The sequence below is a fragment of the Topomyia yanbarensis genome, chromosome 3 (genome assembly GCF_030247195.1).
Source record: "Topomyia yanbarensis strain Yona2022 chromosome 3, ASM3024719v1, whole genome shotgun sequence".
Classification (NCBI taxonomy): domain Eukaryota; kingdom Metazoa; phylum Arthropoda; class Insecta; order Diptera; family Culicidae; genus Topomyia; species Topomyia yanbarensis.
This window is the reverse complement of record NC_080672.1, coordinates 212047621-212069558: the sequence shown is the minus strand read 5'-3', so window position 1 is coordinate 212069558 and position 21938 is coordinate 212047621. Positions and strand designations below refer to the sequence as shown.

General features: G+C 35.6%; 1 protein-coding gene across 5 annotated transcripts in view; it reads right to left on the bottom strand.

Annotated features, from left to right (window-relative positions):
- Positions 1-21938, bottom strand: part of LOC131693122 (uncharacterized) — a 1060243-nt gene that overhangs the window by 731572 nt on the left and 306733 nt on the right. For all 5 annotated transcript variants that reach the window (XR_009306156.1, XM_058980688.1, XM_058980689.1 and 2 more), the window contains one exon: positions 8178-9123. Coding sequence is in view for 4 of the 5 variants with exons in the window: in XM_058980688.1 (XP_058836671.1) it covers positions 8178-9123 (946 nt within the window). In the remaining variant the exon portion in view is untranslated. The remainder of the gene's footprint in view (positions 1-8177; positions 9124-21938) is intronic.

Here is a 21938-nt window from a genome sequence, read left to right as displayed (position 1 = left end):
TTATCCTCTCCTCGAAATCGTTCCAGTTCTCAAATTCGTCGACGTACGTAAAGAACCAGTCCGAAGCTTGTCCTTCCAAAATGAGATGAATGTCACGCAGTAGACTCCTGTTTGACACTCCTTCACGTCTGGCGATCTTTTTCAGCTTATACAGGAAGTTCTCCACCGAAACGGACTTAGTATCACCCGAAAAAAAAATAATTTCCAGTGTTCTATTCTCCGGTAGTGTCGAGGTTCGCGATTCTCTCGCAAGATTTCACCCTGACGCGCCATCCTTCCATGGCTTGCTCGGTCACTGTATTTTCCCGAACCGTGCCAATCATCGCTGACCTCTCTATAGTTATGCCTATGACGTCTCCCTTGCCAGTCTGTCGCCCTATGTCTTCGAAAATCTTCCTCCGATTCAACTTCGCTGCTTTCTTCGGTTCGTTGAGTCGGCAGTCCACTGATCCTACGATTTAGCGTCTCATCCGGGTATTGACGTTCCGTCCTGGCGAAATGCCCTACCTGTAGCTGAACTGATCTTCTCCTCTCCGGCTCGTTGTTACCGTGTTCTGATCCGGTTGCGTTCATTCTAGGATATATATTATTGGATGCTTCCATCTTACACTGGATTAACTGCGATTCGAGTTGGTTGATGCGTTTCAGAAGTTCTTCAATCGACGGTTGCACCGCAGTCGACTCGCTATTTTGCCGATTTGTAGTTTTAGTCGGTGTCTGGTTGGTTTTCTGGATCACTCCAAGGCTTTTATCCAGTGTTAATTCCCGGTTAAAGCCTTTAAGGTTCTCCAGGTCAGCCTCAAGTTCTTGTTTGTCCTCACCTCCTACGGCTTCGCTCTCATTCCCGTCATATTCGGGGAGTGTTTGAAGCTTATTGGTAGCTTTCTGAAGCAATTCATGAATGTACTTCAGAAGCTCTTGGCGCGCTCTTTCTCCTCTCTCGTTTGTAGCTTCACCTCGATGTACCCGCAAGTCATAGTGTCTAAGACGAGACACCAACTTGGGACTCGATCCATCCTGCAAAGACACATCTATTTGGTGTAGCCGACACCTGATGACGTCAATTTCCTGCTCGAATCTGTATGAGGGGGCGCTACTCCTTTCCCTCCTTCTGGTCTTCCAGGAATAGTCGTCGTAATAACCGCAGTTTTGACGACGTGTCTTTCTGCCGCTCCTCTAACTGATTCCGAAGCAATAGTTCATAATCCACTTTTTCATTCGACAAGTGTTCCGCATATGGAAATTTCATTTCAAATGTTAAATTCAACAATCAGTAATTCAAATCAAGTTCACTCACTAACTTCACTGCCTTATTTTTATAAATTTAAAAAAAATAAATGTGTACCAATAAATTAAAGGTTATAATAGAAAAGAAGACTATATGTACAGAAACCAGAAATAATAAATTTTTGTAACTTAATTATATTCAGGACGCATGTACAAATATAAAAACGCATTTAATCCACCTAACAGTGTGATGAGACATTTCTTATAACTCTTATCACTCTTCGGATATTATATCGTTTGAGAACATTTAGAACTTGATGCTTCGCGATGTTTTTGATAACACATACTACATGGAATAGTGGCAGGACTCAGAGAATCGCTCAAATCAGTATAGGACAACATCAGTGCTAGAAATCTCTAACCAAATCAATGGGAAAGCGAAAAAATGGCCCATAAAATAGACATACCAACGAATTATTGTTAATGCTCTGTTAATAAAATATCTATATTGTGGTGGGAAAACTGAATTTTCCTAAAGGGGTTATATATTGTACTGAGCCAAAAAAAATCGAAATTTTTTTTTTGAATCGATTTGAAGTTTATACTTTACTCAAATTTCCAACGCGACTGAGAACTAAGAAATCAACGCTTTTTCATGAAAAGGGCGATACTAGCAGTGATACCATTCAAAGAAAATCAACAGTGAATATTTCCAGACTTGGTTTTATGTCCTATTTATGAACTATTGTGTTTTTTTACATCCTAGATTACATGATTCAGTGATCGAAACCCAAAATTTCATAAAGTATTTGAAATTATTAAATTAAAATTTGTTTTTGCTATTGAAATTGACAAAATGGTAGTATCGCCCTTTTGGCGATTGTTTACTTTTTCGGTCCCACCTATCAGCATTGAAGTATCGCCCTTACGTTTTTTTACAATAACTACCGTTCTACACCACCGATTTCGTCCGTGTTTTTTTGCAATAGAGATCATTGTTACTATTTACAGCTGGTATCAGCTTGATAATCCTAAAAAATACGAAAAAACAGTTTCGCCTCTAAACTGCTAGCAAAAAAAGTATCGCCCTGTTTGTTTGCATGGAGCGTGGAGGGCGAAACTTTAAATAAACAAACAAAAATACAGTTTCGCCCATTGTATTTTTTGCTGTAGTTTAAGAAAGCAATATCGTAGAATCAAAATTTCTAGGTTAATTTGTTGCGTTTCAAAGCCCTCATTCGCATGTATGAAAAAGCCCTATGTTTACATTTGTAAGTATCGCCCTTTTCACAAAAAAGCGTTGAAATGAAATCGCAGCTCCTGATATCACGTTATCTCTAAAGTGCATGCGTGCATAGTTTCAAATTTTACTTCGACATCGACTTTTTCTAAAGGTGACTTCCCAGTAGTATCCTTGATTTGAATTATTATCGCTAATCCTAATGCCAAAGAACAAATAAAAACCTCACGAAAACGGACCGTTTGGGAAAATCATCATCATTACTGGAATTTTCATTTTCACGAAACTTTTCGATAACCTTCCGTCATTTGCGTTAATGCACTGGGTGCACAGTGCTCTGAAAATCTAGCGAAATCGTCTTAGTGCACCAGCGGGTCTGTAAAGAATACTAAAAATTAATTTCTATTCCATAATTTTCTGTTCAGCAATTCGAGAGATCGTGCTCACAGTAAGCCATGAAAAATAGACTACGTTGTGAAGCAATGGTCACTATTTATTAAAAAATCACGGTTAAATAAGAAACAAAACTATTAAAAAAATTCAAATAGTTTATAATTTTCACGAACTTATTAGGAAAAATTGTTTAATAAGCTTTCGTAATATTGTGTAGGAAAAAAGCTGAAAATTTCAGTATTTCCCTATCTGCAGCATATAAACCCTTAAGTATACCAATTAATTGGTATACGAATTGGAATAGGTTCGCCAAATTTTGGAAGAAGTCTATAAAATAACCCCTTGAAAACTACCTAAAAATTGTTGTAGTTCCGTGCACTTTTTCATAAAATATCCAGCTGTTAGCGACCAAGAATATGTACGAGCTGTAGATATAAAAAATTATTGGGACCATTATCGTTATTCATTCGATGCGGTTCAGCGTGATGTCGGGATAGAAAACGAAAACTGTGCTGAGCGCCTCAAATCGTGTTCGTAATATAGTTTACAGAATAAGATCCCGCGAACACTTTTATGGTCCAGTTCACCTTGTCACGTTACTCCGAGTAAAAAACCGATAGTAACCAAAAAATACCAGATCGCGATAAGACGAAGAGAAATTACGAATACCACGATGAAACTGAAATCATGTCACATTACTTCACGTGTCAAATTCGAAAGTAAGGTCTAGAATAAAAGGTAAGATAAACAGAAATTACAAAATTCGTGAAAAACATGAACCCCTACTCGTGACTCAAATATCACAACATGGACAGAAAATATGAAAACCAAAGTTCCTGTAATCATGGACATAAATCACATTACTCGTGATTGAAATATTCAAAATCGTGACTAGGATCCTGAGATTATGAACATGAATCACTTTACTCTTGACTGAAATATCACGATAAAGTGAATAGAAATTGCGAAAATCGTGACAAAGATCCTGAAATCATTAACATAGATCCCGCTATTCTGACATAAGAATCCTGAAATCATCAAAATCGGCTGTGTATTCCCAAATTATGAACAAGACTCATAGCAAAAACTAAACATATCCAGCGAACAACAGTAACCCAACCAAACATTCAAGTGTAACGCCATGTATATAGTTGGAGCGAACAAGTTTTGTAGAAACACAGATAGTTTCATGGATACGAGGTCTAGTATTCATAATTTTAGAAACTGTCACGGTTTTCGTGAATCGGTCACGAAATAGCGATCATTTTTTCATGAATTTATGAACGATTTTTTTCCGTGTAGGCGCAACTTCAGTGGGGATTGTACTCAAGCTCTTTTTATTTTGTATTAATCGTTCATGTTTTTTCAAATGATGCTTTTTCTTGCTTACTGTCCAACCGTCTCGGTATATCTGACCTGCTCAGGTCTGTTGCAAATATCGTCACCTGTTGAGACACGAACCGATCCTGAGGTGTCGACCATAATGATTTACATCTCTTTTCAACCACCTTCCCAGAGTTTCTTATCCTTCTTGGTGCTACTCGTTCCTATTCATTTGATAGCTGCTGCTGAGAATTTCTCGGCGGCGGTATTTCTGCCGATACCGATAACCATTTTCGCGAGTCATTTAGCTGTCAGTCACTCCGACGGAGAGATCATCGGCTGTAAAATTTCTGCAGATAACGATATCTCTATTTTCTTTGACATCATGCTTCATCCTTAGATCCCGTTGCTAGCCCGCTGACCGACCTTTGCTGTGTAGCTGATCTACTCACAACTAGTGCTAATATCGAAAGAAGCCGAAATGTGAACCGGACCAGAGATGCCGACCAACATAACTTACATCCCTTTCCAGCCACCTTCGTGGGGTTTCTTCCTTGGTTTTTTAAACGACTTGTTTCAAGAGTGATCGAACTCGAATGACACGGCTCACTATATAATTTCATCCCTGAACAAGAACTTAATAAATTTTTAAAAGTAATTCAAAACCCTCATGGGAGGGGTTTGGACATTCATTATCAACGGAAAAATTGTGTCTTGAAAAATCTTTCGAAAACGACTCGGAAAAGTGAAAATTTCCAGCCCATCCCGCACAGAGCCGTCAATATGGTGCACCATCCGAACAATAAAATAATGAAAAGTTTTAAATATAGGTCCACTACATGTTTGTTCCTATGATCATTCGTATTGGGTTGCTTGACGAAAGCAGTTGGTGGGGGAAAGCCGGCATATTAGTTTTGGTTATGCCATTAGAAGCCGGACGGAAAGGAAAGGTTCATGATCGCACGAGAACGAGCAAGAAAGCGATAGTAGTGCAAATCAGCGAAAGCGTTACGTACATTTTGAACCTTAATAACTTTCCTTCTACTAAACGCCTTGCTAATCTTGTTTCATAAATCGGAAGGAAAACGTTCAACGCTTGCTACCGATACGTTGTTTGCTATATAAAATTTGTTTAAATAGTTCAAAAACTACTTAAAACGAGAATCAACATTAATGATAAAACCTATAAATATGGGTGTCGCAGCTTTCTCAAAGCCAGACGTGTGTAAGACGCAGTGCATAACGGACGTGCGTGCTAGATGTTAGGTTAGCTGCATCGGACGACCAATCAAATCGGCTACCACTGGAGAGAAAAAGAAAAACGTTGGTGGCGGTGAGAAGGCCAAAAAGCCAAAGGCTGCTGCTAAGAAACGCAGTCACTGAAAAGGCGGTAGGAACTGCCACTAAAAATGCCACCAAACATCGAAGGCTGCAGCGAACAAGCCCCAAAGCCAAAGAATGCCGCCAAACCTGCCAAGAAAGCTGCCCGAAGAAGATAAGTAAATTCACGCGTCTCTAATATTGCCAACAGTCCTTTTCAGGACTAACAAAATACTTGTAAAGAATTAGTGGTCCTTATTTTCCGTTAGCGCTGTTAACTGTAGATGGATTTGTGTCATAATTATATGCAAACCGTCTATAGGATGAATATATAATGGAAAAAGAATTTTATTAGGAAGTTTCTTTTATTAATTTGTATAATTAAAAATAATTATATAAGAAAATATTTTTCAAATTAATCTGCAAACCCGAAGGTTTTTGCAAATCCTTCCAAGAAAATCAGTGAATGTGGCAACTCTGCCACTAAGCCAATACTACACCAAAACGAATGATGAAAATATGTTCATGTATCGCACAAAAGGATGGCCTTCCATCTGCACTGAAAAGTTAATAAATAGGAACGCCTTGATGCAAAGCGTACTCATTCGGTATGAGCTGCGAAAGGGGAATGTTCATATGTATGTACGCAGTAGAAGCAAATCGTCGGCAAGGTTTGAATCGTTTCAAAAGATTCTCGTCTTGTATCACCATAGTTATCTACAAACCGTCCTTATTAGGACGAATGCAAAATGGAAAAAGAATTAGAAAATTTCTTTTGTTTACTAGTATTAAGTTTGCGCTTGTTAATTCTGTACTTTTACCCGTTAATTCATAAGAAAATATTTTTCTAATCTACAAACCTGAAGATTTATGCAAATCCTTCCAAGAAAATCAGTGAATGTGGCAACTCTGCCACTACTAAGCGAAAGCTACACCAAAACAAATGATGAAAATATTTTCATTTATCGCACAAAAGGATGGCCTTCCATCTGCACCGAAAAGTTAATAAATAGGAACGCCTTGATTTGTTAATAAATAGGAACGCCTGCGAAAGGGGAATTTAATATGTATGTACGCAGTAGAAACAAATCGTTGACAAGGTTTGAATCGTTTCAAAAGATTCTTGTCTTGTATCACCATAGTTATTTACAAACCGTCCTTATTAGGACGAATGCAAAATGGAAAAAGAATTTAATTAGAAAGTTTCTTTTATTAACTAGTATTAAGTTTGCGCTTGTTAATTCCTTACTTTTACCAGTGAATCATAAGAAAATATTATCCAAATTAATCTACAAACCCGAACGTTTTTGCAAATCCTTGCAAGAAAAACAATAAATCTGGCAACTACCACTAAGCGAAAGCTACACCAAAACGAATGATGAAAATATTTTCATTTATCGCACAAAAGAATGGCCTTCCATCAGCACCGAAAAGTTAATAAAAGGGATTCGCTTGATGCAAAGCGTGCTCATTCGGCATGAGCTGCGAAAGGGGAATGTTCGTATGTGTAGCAGTAGCAACAAATCGTCGGCAAGGTTTGAATCATTTCAAAAGATTCTCGTCTTGTATCACCATAGTTATCTACAAACCGTTCTTATTATGACAAATGCATAAGAGAAAGGATGGGTTGATAATGTATATGACAAAACAGGGGTGTCGTGACCACACTTGAAGTTATTTCAAATCTTGCAAAGCATAAATTGACATAATTTCAATGATTGTTCCTATATGAATGAAATGACAAATTTTCAGGTTAACACGGCAATAACTTTGCAATTTATAGAACAATTTTATATTTTAGTTATCATATAATAACTGTCATCTCTTCCAAACAACTTAACCCTCTGCTGCCAACCCCATGTTTTGGCGGGGTTAAGGAGAATTATTGTAAAATGTCCAATACACGATTTTATGTTGTTACCTCCACTAAAACCACTTCAAAACACTCCCACCTGTCATACAAGTACATTGTCTGCTTGTTGAAATCATATGAAATTATTGACCTGTATTCAATGCGGAGAACTCGGTAATAACATTGTTTTACTGAATAGATTAACGAACGGGAAAATTTCGCTGAGCCCGGTGAATCGAACTTAATGCGTAAAATTTAGCCTTTACGCAGAGATACAAGGAGAATTTTACGAATATGATCATCGCGATTATGTCATTTCTTTGCGCTAGGAAAAAGATTTCGATGGTTGTTTCGAAAGATTTTAACATTTATATACCAAAGCAAGAAAATAAGAAATTTGTTCATTTCATTTATGAATGTCTCGACGAGCTTAGAATCCAGCGCATCCCCTATCAACGCAGACACCAACAACAAAGGTTCTTTTCAGAACCACCATAATTATTATAAAGAATAACTTGAAACACTTCCACATATTTCATTGAGTATCATTCGATTTGAATTACAAGTCAAACGAGTAGTCACGACACTCCGGTTATATTCTAGACATTACCCACCCATCTTTTGTTGACATGGTTTTCTGATCGGGGAGGGAACGCATTTTTGTAGAGGACAGAAATGCTAATCAGAGCCGTTCTACGCCAAAAATGTACTATAAGGAAACTGTAAGCTTAAATGTGATTCAAGTGCTTAATTATAAATTATTCGAAATTAATAGTATACTAAGGATGTACTAATAGTAAATAAATCATGGTTCATACGCACCCAAAAGATTGTTGGCGGTGCTGGTTACTAACACTTGTGTCGTATCTTTATTGAAAGATGGTACAGCAGATATTATGCTGGAATTACTGGTTAAAACAGCATTTTTGTCAATATTTGTTAAGTTATTTTCTAAATGAGTAGATTGCGTTTTCTGTTCAGCAAAACGTATGCCTATTTCAGATGATAGCCGCTTTTGAGGCAATAAGCTGTCGAGTGATGAAATTTGACAATCGCCTACAGTTTTCACAACTTTGCCTGTTACCTGACTTGCATTTTGTCCTATATTATTAGTCAGTGAAGTTCGCAAGGTTCCTAGTGCTGGTTGGCTTACAAATGTGGCTGATTTAATCGCTCTTGTTATCGCAGTTTCTGATGTTACAGATGAAATTAAAACTGATGATGGTTTTTGATTTGCTACAGCTTTGCTACTGGGTAAAATTTTTAACTCATCATTCTGTATAGTATATCTAGAGATGGGAAACTTTTGCTTATGTTTTGTTTCATTTTGAGTAGCATTTGGCATGTTTATGTTAGCTTCAGTAGTACCACTAATTATAGCATTTGAAGGTCGTATGTGAAAAACGTGTGAACTAGCAACATCCGTGTCGATTGATTGAAGCAACACAGCAGGTGTTGATACCAGGTTTGATAGTTCCAATGTAGACATCTCATGAAGTTGTTTAGCGACTGTTTTTGTTCCTCGTATAAAATTTGACGATGTCGTATTAGTACTTGTGTAAACTGACTGAAGACCAGTTAGACATCTAGGTACCAGAACCTGTTTATTCTGTTGCGCTAGTAGGTTTTGTAAAATTTGTTTCTGTTGAGCTGGAGTCAAAATTGATTGTTGTACATTTGCAACACTTACTGTATTGTTCATATCCGTTATAGGATGTATATTTATTCCCGTTTTCGATCGTGAAACAGTTGCTTCCGAATCATTTTGCTGAAACGATACAATTCAAAATCTTCAGTTCGTACGGAATCTAGAATTGATACGGCACAAAGTAAAATAAAGAGCGATGCGAAAAAAATGCCACGGGGCTTGGGGGGATAAGAAATTTTTTTTGTGAGATTTTTGAAAACTACGCAACTGCAAATGATTTCCTCTTTGTTTACTTTCCCTTTCGCTTACTACAGTCGTATTACAAAACTTACCAATTATTTTCCAGTACCCATCCAAAGATAATGTCAATTATGTAATGTATTATGAAAAGAATTCAGTGTCTTACGCAAAATTGATCGAGTAATTGACGAAAGAGAAAGTAAACAAAAAGAGGCTCTCATTTGCTGTCATGTTATTTTCAAAAATCACAATTCTCAGAAAACACATTATAGTCTCAAATAGCAATTTTTAGTGACATATGAAACTACTCTAAAACTAACCTCAGCTCCACGAAGTTGCCAAAGTAAAAATGTGTTTAATATACCTCATGGTGCAACTGTGCCTTTCTCATCCAAACTATGATTCTGTGGCTACATATGTGATAAGAGACGGTGGTCCGAGACGAGGGGGTCTAACGGTGAGAATTGAGAAAGTGCGCGATAGAACGGTGAAAAGAGGAAAGATCTTAACTCCCAGTCGCACTCCCATGCTCATAAATTATTTTTGATGGAAAAAAAATTCATATGGCTTGTAAATTAAGGGGTTACACCACTGTAGAGGGCGAAAAAAGAGGCATAGTTCGAAAATTTTCCTTGGCGCAATAAATAGATGAATTGATATCTTGTTAAATGGGATTTATGACATAAGAAATGAATAACAAAACAAATTTCGAGTAATTTCATTACAAGATGGAGAAATCAATTTCGAATATACTGAGGTTTTTCGAAAAAAGTGGTTTTGAGAAAAACGCAGTTGAGTTTTTCAGTGCACTTAAATTGTACATAAGAGATGTTACGGCAGAATTGAATATTGGAACATTTATATATGGCTTTCGCCTTCCTTTTACATTTCTTATAAAAGAAATGTATAGAATTCGCTCAAACTTTCAAGATGTTTTCCGAGGCCCGGAGGGCCGAGTCTTATATACCAATCGACTCAGCTCGACGATTTGGGACAATGTCTGTGTGTGTGTGTGTGTCTGTGTGTGTGTGTGTATGTAACGGACAAATTCTCATTCGTGTTTCTCAGCAATGGCTGAACCGATCTTATCCAAACCAATTTTAAATGAAAGAACTAAAAAACAGTATGAACGCTATTAATTTGTTTTTGATTCTGATGTTTAGCTTCCAAGATATGAGTGTTTGAACGCGCAAAAATGGCGTTTTTTGCAGTTTTTTTAAATTGTCTGCCGAAATTGACAATGTAGATTAACAAGTCATATGTTTTTAGACAGCTTTAACAAATACCTTTCGAACAAGCTATAGCTTGTTGAAATCGGACTATTATCAAAAGAGATATTTAACATTAAATGCGGACGAAAGATTTTTATCATTTCCCATTGCCAGAAATACGACCAAAAACATGTAATCTATTATTAACGCCAAAACGGCTTATTTTAGGTCAATAGTATCTTCGGAGAATTTAATGGAGGTAATATGCCCTTTCTTTTGGTATTGTGCTTTTGCTGATTAATCCCCCTATGAGTGAGATATTTTCACAAATTTTCTTGGAAGTGATTATATCGAAATGATGTCTTCAGCAAATTTGTAGCTCTTACTTTTGCGAATAACTTTACTGAAGACTTCAAATATCTATTTTGAATACTTTAAATGTTATGGCTTGTTGTTAGTGGATTACTCTTTGTCGCCTAATAATTGTTCAATATAGTAATAATCCATTGAAATAAGCTAAACATTATTTCGATAAAGCGAATTTTGTATTTCATTTTACTATCTACAACCGCTAGAAATAATCACCGAACACTTCCAAGTTGTTTGGAAGGAACTTGATAACTTATCAGTACAAAAATGTTCATTTGTGCGAACCTTCTGACCGCAGTTTTTCTAACTTATAACCATCGGATCGATCTGAAACATATCGGAAAATGAAAAGCGAAATGAATAACTCCAAAACAACGGCGTAGCCAAGAGAAGGTTTTGGGGTTTAACACCATACAACCCCTCCCCCCCCACCCAACCAAAAAAATATTGGATTGAAGTTAAAAATTTATTGATGCAGACTGATTTAATTCAATATTACAATAACAATTATCTGATCTGTAGATTGATAACCTGTTGTTGTAAACGTCATGAGGACTTTTGATAAATTGTCGGAATGGGGTCCTGATATTTAACTGATCTATTGGTCTTGATTTCACAGTTGTCTAATAGCATCAATATCAAATTCCTGCCTGAAAACATTCCAATAGAAAATTCCAGAGTTCTGTAATCAATCATAATCCTCAAATTTATTTTCAAATTGAGCTCGCTTTTGTAGAGATGTACTGTAATAAAGGTGTTTATATAATAGGAAGCGAAGTTAAAATTGATTTAATGTCTATGAAACATAGAACTGCTCACCAAAAAATGCATAACTTTCAACATTTGCTAAAAATGTTTTTGCCTTTCTCATTCACTTTAAAATTCGTCAATCTAATCCCGACCCGGAGAGCCGAGTGTCATATGCCAATCGACTGAGTTCGGAAAATGTCTGTGTGTGTATGTGTGTGTATGTGTGTATGTGGAAAAAAATGTGACCTCTGTTTCTCAGAGATGGCTGGACCGATTTGCACAAAGTTCGTCTCAAATGAAAAGTACAACCTTCCCATCGGCTGCTATTGAATTTTTTATTGATTGGACTTCCGATTGCGGAGTTACGAGTTGAAGAGTGCAATCACACAGCAAATTCCCATATAAACTGAAATGAAAAATTTTCAAAATCAAATTTGTATTTTTGATGCCAAATGACTTTAAAATGCATGAAACATTGAGATGTTTGACAAAAATTGACTTCTTTGGACTTTGGTACATTTTTGCCTTTCTCATTTAGAAAGGTTATGCAATCACTCTAAAAATCGTCAATCATACCGCCCCGGAGGGAGTATGCAGTGAGGGGTTGCTACTTTAAAATTAAAACTAGTTTAAAATTTCTTAACAAGTTGAAAATTTTCGGCAGGACCTGGACCTCCCGGATCTTTCTCCATGATCCGCCGCTGGTTTCAAGCGATGTTTCAGTATCACATAGTATCTCAAGATCGTGGCTGTCGATCCATTGTATGTATGTGCAAATCGTACTGAACATGTAATATTCATTTCCACCATTGTATTGAACATACACAGCCATGGAATCGTAGTCTGGACAAATGAGACAAGCACAATTGCACCACTAGGTGGATTAACACACTTTTTTTTGGGAATGCGTCGAAATGAGACGAAAACGTAATATGATTAATAACTTTCCGAATGTAGAGAGAAATTTATGAAAAATGACGATTTCCAATCGACTCTAGCAGGTTCTGATCGATATTGATGAGCATTTGATTTTTGTTGTATGACCAATTATATGTATAGGTCAAATGTTTAAAAACAGTAATTTAAGGTCAAGATAGCATCATTTTGAAACCGCCAATTTCGGAGGTTTAGTATCTTCGATGAGTTTTACAAACGTTAAACAGCGCATCATTTGATAAAATTATTTTGACGGTATATCGTCCAAGAAGTATTTATGGTGAATTTTCTCAGGTTAATATTCATGACTACAATAAAGTCTCAACAAACTCGCTAGACACAAACTCTGTTACTATTTTCTGAAAAATTAATCCTGCATAGTTTTAAAACTTCAAAAATTACGGTTTCGGAATTATGCCGTTTGGACAGTTTGATCGATTTTCACCAAACCCCCGCCAAACCGAATTTCTGGCTACGCCGCTGACTTCAAGTAAGTAGAAACAAAGTCGTTCAACACTCGTTCACAAGAAACTTCTTCGAATGCTGAATATCTATTATAATACATTGAAACCCCGATTTTATCAGCCAAATATGAACATATGTTTGATGGGCTCTAGCAGACGAACAAGACTGAATTCGAGTAAATTCTTTCTTGAGCATGTTTTCCTTATCAAGAAGATGGAAATATGCAAACATGAAAAATGCATCATAATCAGAAATAGTTATCAGACTACATCAAGGGACGGGAAGAATATTTTAACAGCTTCAGTTTATTATAAAGAAAAAAAATGCCCGCTTTAGTCAATGTCCCCATTTTGTCAGCCTAAAATACGCCATGAGACTTATAAAAATGGGTCTTTATTGTATGTATTATTCACTGTGTTTCACATTAATAGGTACATTTCATTTTTGGAGATTTTTTTTGCATCGAACTACAACAATTTTTAGGTAGTTTTCAAGGGGTTTTATAGACTTCTTCCAAAATTTGGCGAACCTATTCCAATTCGTATACCAATTAATTGGTATACTTAAGGGTTTATATGTTGCAGATAGAGAAAATACTGAAAATTTCAGCTTTTTTCCTACACAATATTACGAAAGTTTATTAAACAGTTTTTCCTAATAAGTTTGTGAAAATTATAAACTATTTGAATTTTTTAATAGTTTTATTTTTTATTTGTCCGTGATTTTTTAATAAATAGTGACCATCGCTTCACAACGTAGCCTATTTTTCATGGCTTGCGGTGAGCACGATCTCTCGAATTGCTGAACTGGAAATTATGGAATAGAAATTAATTTTTAGTATTCTTTACAGATTTAACTCGCCGCGCAGATAGCTCTGAATTAGACCCGCTGGTGCCCTAAGACGATTTCGCTAGATTTTCAGAGCACTGTGCACCCAGTGCATTTAGGCAAGTGACGGAAGGTTATCGAAAAGATTCGTGAAAATGAAAATTCCAGTAATGATGATGATTTTTCCAAACGGTTCGTTTTCGAGAGGTTTTTATTTGTTCTTTGGCATTAGGATTAGCGATAATCATTCAAATCAAGGATACTACTGGGAAGTCACCTTTAGAAAAAGTCGAAGTCGAAGTAAAATTTGGAACTATGCACGCATGCACTTCAGAGATAGCGTGATATCAGGAGCTGCGATTTTATTTCAACGCTTTTTTGTGAAAAGGGCGATACTTACAAATGTAAACATAAGGCTTTTTTCATACATTTTACGATATTGCTACAGCAAAAAATACAACGGGAGAAACTGTATTTTTGTTTGTTTATTTAAAGTTTCGCCCTTCACGCTCCATGCAAACAAACAGGGCGATACTTTTTTTGCTAGCAGTTTCGTATTTTTTTAGGATTATCAAGCGGATACCAGCTGTAAATAGTAACAATGATCGCTATTGAAAACACCTGGACGAAATCGGTGGTGTAAAACGGTAGTTATTGTAAAAAACGTAAGGGCGATACTTCAATGCTGATAGGTGGGACCGAAAAAGTAAACAATCGCCAAAGGGGCGATACTATCATTTTGTCAATTTCAATAGAAAAAACAAATTTTGATTTAATAATTTCAAATACTTTATGAAGTTTTGAGTTTCGATCACTGAATCATGCAACCTAGGATGTAAAAAAACACAATAGTTCTTAAATAGGAAATACAACCAAGTCTGCAAATATTCACTGTCGATTTTCTTTGAATGGTATCACTGCTAGTATCGCCCTTTTCAAGAAAAATCGTTGATTTCTTAGTTCTCAGTCGCGTTGAAATTTGAGTAAAGTATAAACTTCAAATCGATTAAAAAAAATCGATTTTTTGGCTCAGTACAATATATAACCCTTTAGGAAAATTCTTCAGTTTTCCCACCACAATTCAGATATTTTATTAACAGAGCATTAGCAATAATTCGTTTGTATGTCTATTTTATGGGCAATTTTTTCGATTTCCTTTTGATGTGGTTTGATATTTCTAAAACTGATATTGTCCTATGCTGATTTGAGCGATTCTCTGAGTCCTGCCACTATCCCATGCAGTATGTGTTATCAAAAACATCGCGAAGCATCAAGTTCTAAATGTTCTCAAACGATATAATATCCGAAGAGACTGATAAGAGTTATAAGAAACGTCTCATCACACTGTTAGGTGGATTAAAAGCGTTTTTTGAGATATTATTACACACAAAACATACAAAAGCATACAAAGTATATATACTACCCTCAACAATATCTATCTAAGAAAAGCGTGTGGATCACAAAGTAACCAAAGCGACAATTGGGTAATCTAAATATTGTTTCTCGCGAAATTTTTATGCGGTAGTATTTTCTGTGCAAAGTCGTTCTGTAAAAAAATCTTTGTATATAATTCTGGCTTGTTCTAATTCGTACTCCGGCTCTAGTGACAACTGATTCCAATTAGAACTGCGTAACTTCTTAAGAGGAGGTTTTTTAGACGTAAATAAGGTAAAGTTTTTTTTTTATTTTTTTTTGCGGTTTAATTTAAAGGCGTAAGAACTTTAGGTTTTAATGGTAAAATAAACTAAAATCAAAGATCATTACTGTTTCTTGAAGGTTTATAATTTCTTGAAAGTAACGAAATTCTATAGGACTTATACCTAAAACTAGTATTATTAATTATTTGTTTATAATTTTTCAGCCTGGTTCAAGTGAAAAAAGGTGACATTTAAACTTTATTTTATGATTCAAATATTTATTATGCAATCAATTCATTGTTAAAATTCATTCCAATTGTCCAATCCAAGTCGTACGCAATTTCATTAACTTTAAGAAATTACAATAATTTTAGATTTTAGTTTACTACAAGAGGCTGCAGGTTCGTAATTTTCGGACCATGTTTCGCGCGCATTGGCAGATGAAATTCGTCATATTGAAGCCGCCGATTTGAATTTCACCCAGATATTTATTTTGATGATTTCTTGAATAATGAACATATTTAATCATCAAAACCAAAAGCTTTTAAGAGTTTTCAACTATTTCACAATAAAAACAAACTTTTCTTAAGTAAAAGAACCTTCTTTTTAAATTTCAGCCGAATACCGAATATTTAATGTTTAATTATTCGGCGTACCGTATATTCGGCTGAAGTTAAAATCGGCTGGTATTCGGCCCGAATATTTGGTCGACCGAATATTCGGTGCATCTCTAGTATTTTGTATATACCTATGTATTTTCTTTTATTTTGTTTCTTTTAAATATTTCATGAATATTAGACCATTACTTATCATATTCGGCCGAAAGTAGGTTTTTATTATTCGGCGTACCGTATATTCGGCTTAAATCAAAACCGGCTGGTATTCGGCCCGAATATTTGGTGGACCGAATATTCGGTGCATCTCTACCTATAACTATCATTTACCATTCCTCACTAAGGAGTCATGTGGCGAAAAACCGTAAACTACATCAACTCCAAGTTAATTCAATTCTATACTGAGCATTTGTATATGCTATACTCAAGAACATCCTTGGGTATTTGAAACTGGGTAATATGGTTGTTTGAAGACAAAAATTTTGAAAAGAGATATCCCACGTGCTTTTTAAACTTTTCGTTTCTCTACTGAATTTTGAATGAAACTAATGTTCAAATATGTCATTTGAAAATTATGCTAAGAACGCTTCAATTGAAGCTTCAATGCCAGAATTAGTAGAGGCATTGTATAATTCAATGGACGTTTCGTTTGAGTGCTCCGAATTCTACACGTAAATTAGCGAGGATTATAATCATAGTTTATGCATTGGACAGATAGTTGATTGCACTGAATTTATGTCACACATATTACTGTGTAACTACAACTGACACTGAGTTGTACTGAAAACCCCAATATACATTTTTCATGATCAATGTGACTAAAAGCATATTTATTTGCGAAAAAATACAACATGTAATTTCAAGAATGTTCGTGTCTCAAAGCAGTCCAGGAGCACTTTCAATACTAACTGGCTTTTCGATGAATTTAAATACTTATTCTGGTAGTTTGAGCCATTTCTTTGCATGGTATTGTTTTGTATAGGACTCATTAACCCATATCTTCAGAACGAGAATTCCGAACGAAACAATTCGCAAGTAATAAGGATGGGTGGAAAGAGACTGTATTGTAATCGACTGAATGTATGGCTTTTGTGCCATCGACAATAACATAATTGCCAACATAGCCTGGACACTTGACACTCTTTTCTGGATATTTCAATGCAAATGAATACTATTTACACGTGGCCTTATCTCAGTTTACTATTTCCAATTACGCGTTAAAATACTGGACCTGAAAATTCTATTCTGTGCAAAAATCATTTTTCAGATATCTGTGACCAAAAAGATATCTTTCAATTACAAAACAAATTCCTGATTTCTGGATTTCCTGATGACTAATTAAAGCCCATCAGAAGAAACACCAGATAATCCTAAAAACGCCGTTAGAAAAGAAGAACGAAAACGTGCTCTTTGCAATGGGATTTTCACAAACATTTCAGAATATTCTGCAGCAATGGTTTTGGAATTCGTGAAAATCGTTTTATTTCTTTACTTCATTTAAATAACTTTCTTTAAATTTTATTCTATATACTCATTTTTCCAGTTCATTCATTTCATGGACTATATTTATTTTGTATATTTTTTGTATTTAAAATATTTGACTAATTTTAAATACATGATCATTTCATTTAAATGATTTTTGCCTTTCTCATATAGAAAGGTTATGCAATCACTCTGAAAACGTCAACCTAATCCCGGCCCGGAGGGCCGAGTGTCATATCCCATTCGACTCAGTTCGTCGAGATCGGAAAAAGTCTGTATGTGTGTGTGTATGAGTGTATGTATGTGTGTGTATGTGTGTGTATGTGTGTGTATGTGTGTGTATGTATGTGCGTATGTGTCAAATAATGTCACTCATTTTTCTCAGAGATGGCTGGACCGATTTGCCCAAACTTAGTCTCAAATGAATGGTGCAACCTTCCCATCGGCTGCTATTGAATTTTGGATCGATCGGAATTCTGGTTCCGGAATTACGGGTTTCAGAGTGCGGCCACACAGAAATTTCTCATATAAACTATAGGAAAAATTAAAAATAGAATTTTTATTTTTGATGCTAAATGTGTTCAGGGTGCATGAAACGTCGAGATTTGATGCAAACTCGAAAAAAAATTGACGACAATTCACTTTTTTGGATTTTGGCACATTTTTGCCTTTCTCATATAGAAAGGTTATGCAATCACTCTGAAAAACGTCAACCTAATCCCGGCCCGGAGGGCCGAGTGTCATATCCCATTCGACTCAGTTCGTCGAGATCGGAAAAAGTCTGTAGGTGTGTATGTATGTGTGTGTATGTGTGTATGTGTGTGTGTATGTATGTGCGTATGTGTCAAATAATGTGTGTGTATGTATGTGCGTATGTGTCAAATTTGCCCAAACTTTATCTCAAATGAAAGGTGCAACCTTCCCATCGGCTGCTATTGAATTTTGAATCGATCGGAATTCTGGTTCCGGAATTACGGGTTTCAGAGTGCGGCCACACAGAAATTTCTCATAAAAACTATAGGAAAAATTAAAAATAGAATTTTTATTTTTGATGCTAAATGTGTTCAGGGTGCATGGAACATCGAGATTTGATGCAAACTCGAAAAAAAAATTTGACGACAATTCACTTTTTTTGGATTTTGGCACATTTTTGCCTTTCTCATATAGAAAGGCTATGCAATCACTCTGAAAAACGTCAACCGAATCCCGGCCCGGAGGGCCGAGTGTCATATCCCATTCGACTCAGTTCGTCGAGATCGGAAAAATCTGTATGTGTGTGTGTATGTGTGCATGTATGTGTGTGTATGTGTGTGTATGTATGTGCGTATGTGTCAAATAATGTCACTCATTTTTCTCAGAGATGGCTGGACCGATTTGCCTTAGTCACAAATGAAAGGTGCAACCTTCCCATCGGCTGCTATTGAATTTTGGATCGATCGGAATTCTGGTTCCGGAATAACGGGTTTCAGAGTGCGGCCACACAGAAATTTCTCATATAAACTATAGGAAAAATTAAAAATAGAATTTTTATTTTTGATGCTAAATGTGTTCAGGGTGCATGAAACGTAGAGATTTGATGCAAACTCGAAAAAAAATTTGACGACAGTTCACTTTTTTGGATTTTGGCACATTTTTGCCTTTCTCATATAGAAAGGTTATGCAACCACTCTGAAAAACGTCAACCTAATCCCGGCCCGGAGGGCCGAGTGTCATATCCCATTCGACTCAGTTCGTCGAGATCGGAAAAAAGTCTGTATGTGTGTATGTGTGTGTGTGTATGTGTGTGTTTATGTATGTGCGTATGTGTCAAATAATGTCACTCATTTTTCTCAGAGATGGCTGGACCGATTTGCCCAAACTTAGTCTCAAATGAAAGGTGCAACCTTCCCATCGGCTGCTATTGAATTTTGGATCGATCGGAACTCTGGTTCCGGAATTACGGGTTTCAGAGTGCGGCCACACAGAAATTTCTCATACAAACTATAGGAAAAATTAAAAATAGAATTTTTCTTTTTGATGCTAAATGTGTTCAGGGTGCATGAAACGTAGAGATTTGATGCAAACTCGAAAAAAAATTTGACGACAATTCACTTTTTTGGATTTTGGCACATTTTTGCTCTCTCTGAAAAACGTCAACCTAATCCCGGCCAAATTTTTTTTTCGACTCGCATAAGGTTTCTGGATTTTAACAGGGCGTAGTTGATGGTTTACGGAGAGGGGTTACACCCCCCCCCCTCTACTGTTCACTCCCCTCCTTTAAAAATCTCCTTAAATCACCCCTCAGACCACCATCCCATCCAGCCCTCATACCCCTCCCTTTCAACCCCATCATCGTTAAACCACCACTATATAACAAAGCATACCAATTTAAGCTGGGGAGTCGTTCGTTCATGGGACTTTCGCCCTCCTCACATACCCACCCCCACATGACAAAATGAGTTAGCAAGCAGATAACATTGATCTAATGCTGATTAGGCTAATGGAGTATGATATTTTTTTGTTTCAAGTGTTTCACCGTCGACACGTAGCTCATCAAGTTCGTGGCTGGCATGCCATTGTGTATAAGTGCAAAGTGTACTAAGAATGTAATGGACATTTCCACAATTATGTTGAACATAAAAAGCCTCCGTGCCATAGTTTAGAGAAATGAGAAAGGCACAATTGCACCGCTAGGTGGATTAAAACAGGTTTTTTCATTTAGCATTGTTTTTATTCATTTTGTTTATTTGACCTAATTTTATCTTTTCATACTTTGTATGCATTCTGATCAGTTTTTTATCTCATGCATCTTACTCGAATCATTCATTTAACTTATACCTTTTTCGTGTTATGCAATTTTATTATATATTTCCGTTTCACACTTTTATTCATTTTAATAATCTGACTAATTTTGTTCAGTCATTCACTTTATTCATTTCATCTAGAACATAAATTGGACACAATATAATTTCTTCTATTAATTGTATTACTTTTAATTACAAAAACAAACAAAATGAAAAAATGATAAAATGTATAGACAGATAACATTTTTATTGTGATAAAAATTCTTCATTTTGTTTATTATATTCATTCCCTTCATTTTCTTGATTTTATGACCCTCTGTTTATCCTGTTATTTATGAACAACAACGTTTTCAAATAGCTATAACTTTGGGGTTAGACAAGATTTCTTCACAAAAAAGTGACTATCATCGTTTATTAGAGCTCTAATAGTTACAAGAAATATCCGTAGAACTGAAGTTATTGCAATTGCTCTGACTGGATTCCACTGTAGCAGTGCTGCCAGGGACAGTTTCAGTTATCGATGAAAAATTATATTTTGATATTTTTTCGTTTTCTTCAGATGTAGTTGTAAACTGATAAATCTTATGAATTTGGACTACTTTCGGCTACTTTTTCTGCCCAAACGAACTATTGAAAACTTTGCTGGAGATGTGTATTAAGGATTGGTATGTAAAAATTCAGCAGCTTCTAACACTACTAGAGAAGCATCTATCTTGAACAAAACAAGTTTTTCGTGTTTCTTTACTCTAACACTTTTAAGAAAAACGGCTTTGGAACCCTATACGTGCTAGAAAAATATTAGCTATGATAGGGTTCATTTTATCTGTATTATTCGTATTATTTATCTTATTGTTCCAATTTTTATGGTTTTATTCATATTATTTATTTTAATCATTTTATTAAATGCTTAGTTTTTCCCAGTTCACATATTTTATTCAGTTTCTTCATTTTATCAATTCGGTTTAGTCAGTTCTTTTTGTTATTGTATGACAGTTTGTTATCTTGAAACAATTTAATTTACTCTCTTAATTTCATAACATTTTTTAAAATTGAATAATTTTCATTTGAGCTAAGTTGATTTATTTATTTTATTAATTTGATTTATGTTAATCATTCTATCCATTTTATGAATAACTTTTTTTACATTTCTTATAAAAGAAATGTATAGAATTCGCTCAAACTTTCAAGATTTTTTCCGAGGCCCGGAGGGCCGAGTCTTATATACCAATCGACTCAGCTCGACGATTTGGGACAATGTCTGTGTGTGTGTGTCTGTGTGTGTGTGTATGTAACGGACAAATTCTCATTCGTGTTTCTCAGGCAATGGCTGAACCGATCTTAGCCAAACCAATTTTAAATGAAAGAACTAAAAAACAGTATGAACGCTATTAATTTGTTTTTGATTCTGATGTTTAGTTTCCAAGATATGAATGTTTGAATGCGCAAAAATGGCGTTTTTTGCAGTTTTTTTTAAATTATCTGACGAAATTGACAATATAGATTAACAATTTATATGTTTTAGACAGCTTTAACGAATACCTTTCGTACAAGCTATAGATTGTTGAAATCGGACTATTATCAAAAGAGATATTTACCATTAAATGCGGACGAGATTTTTAT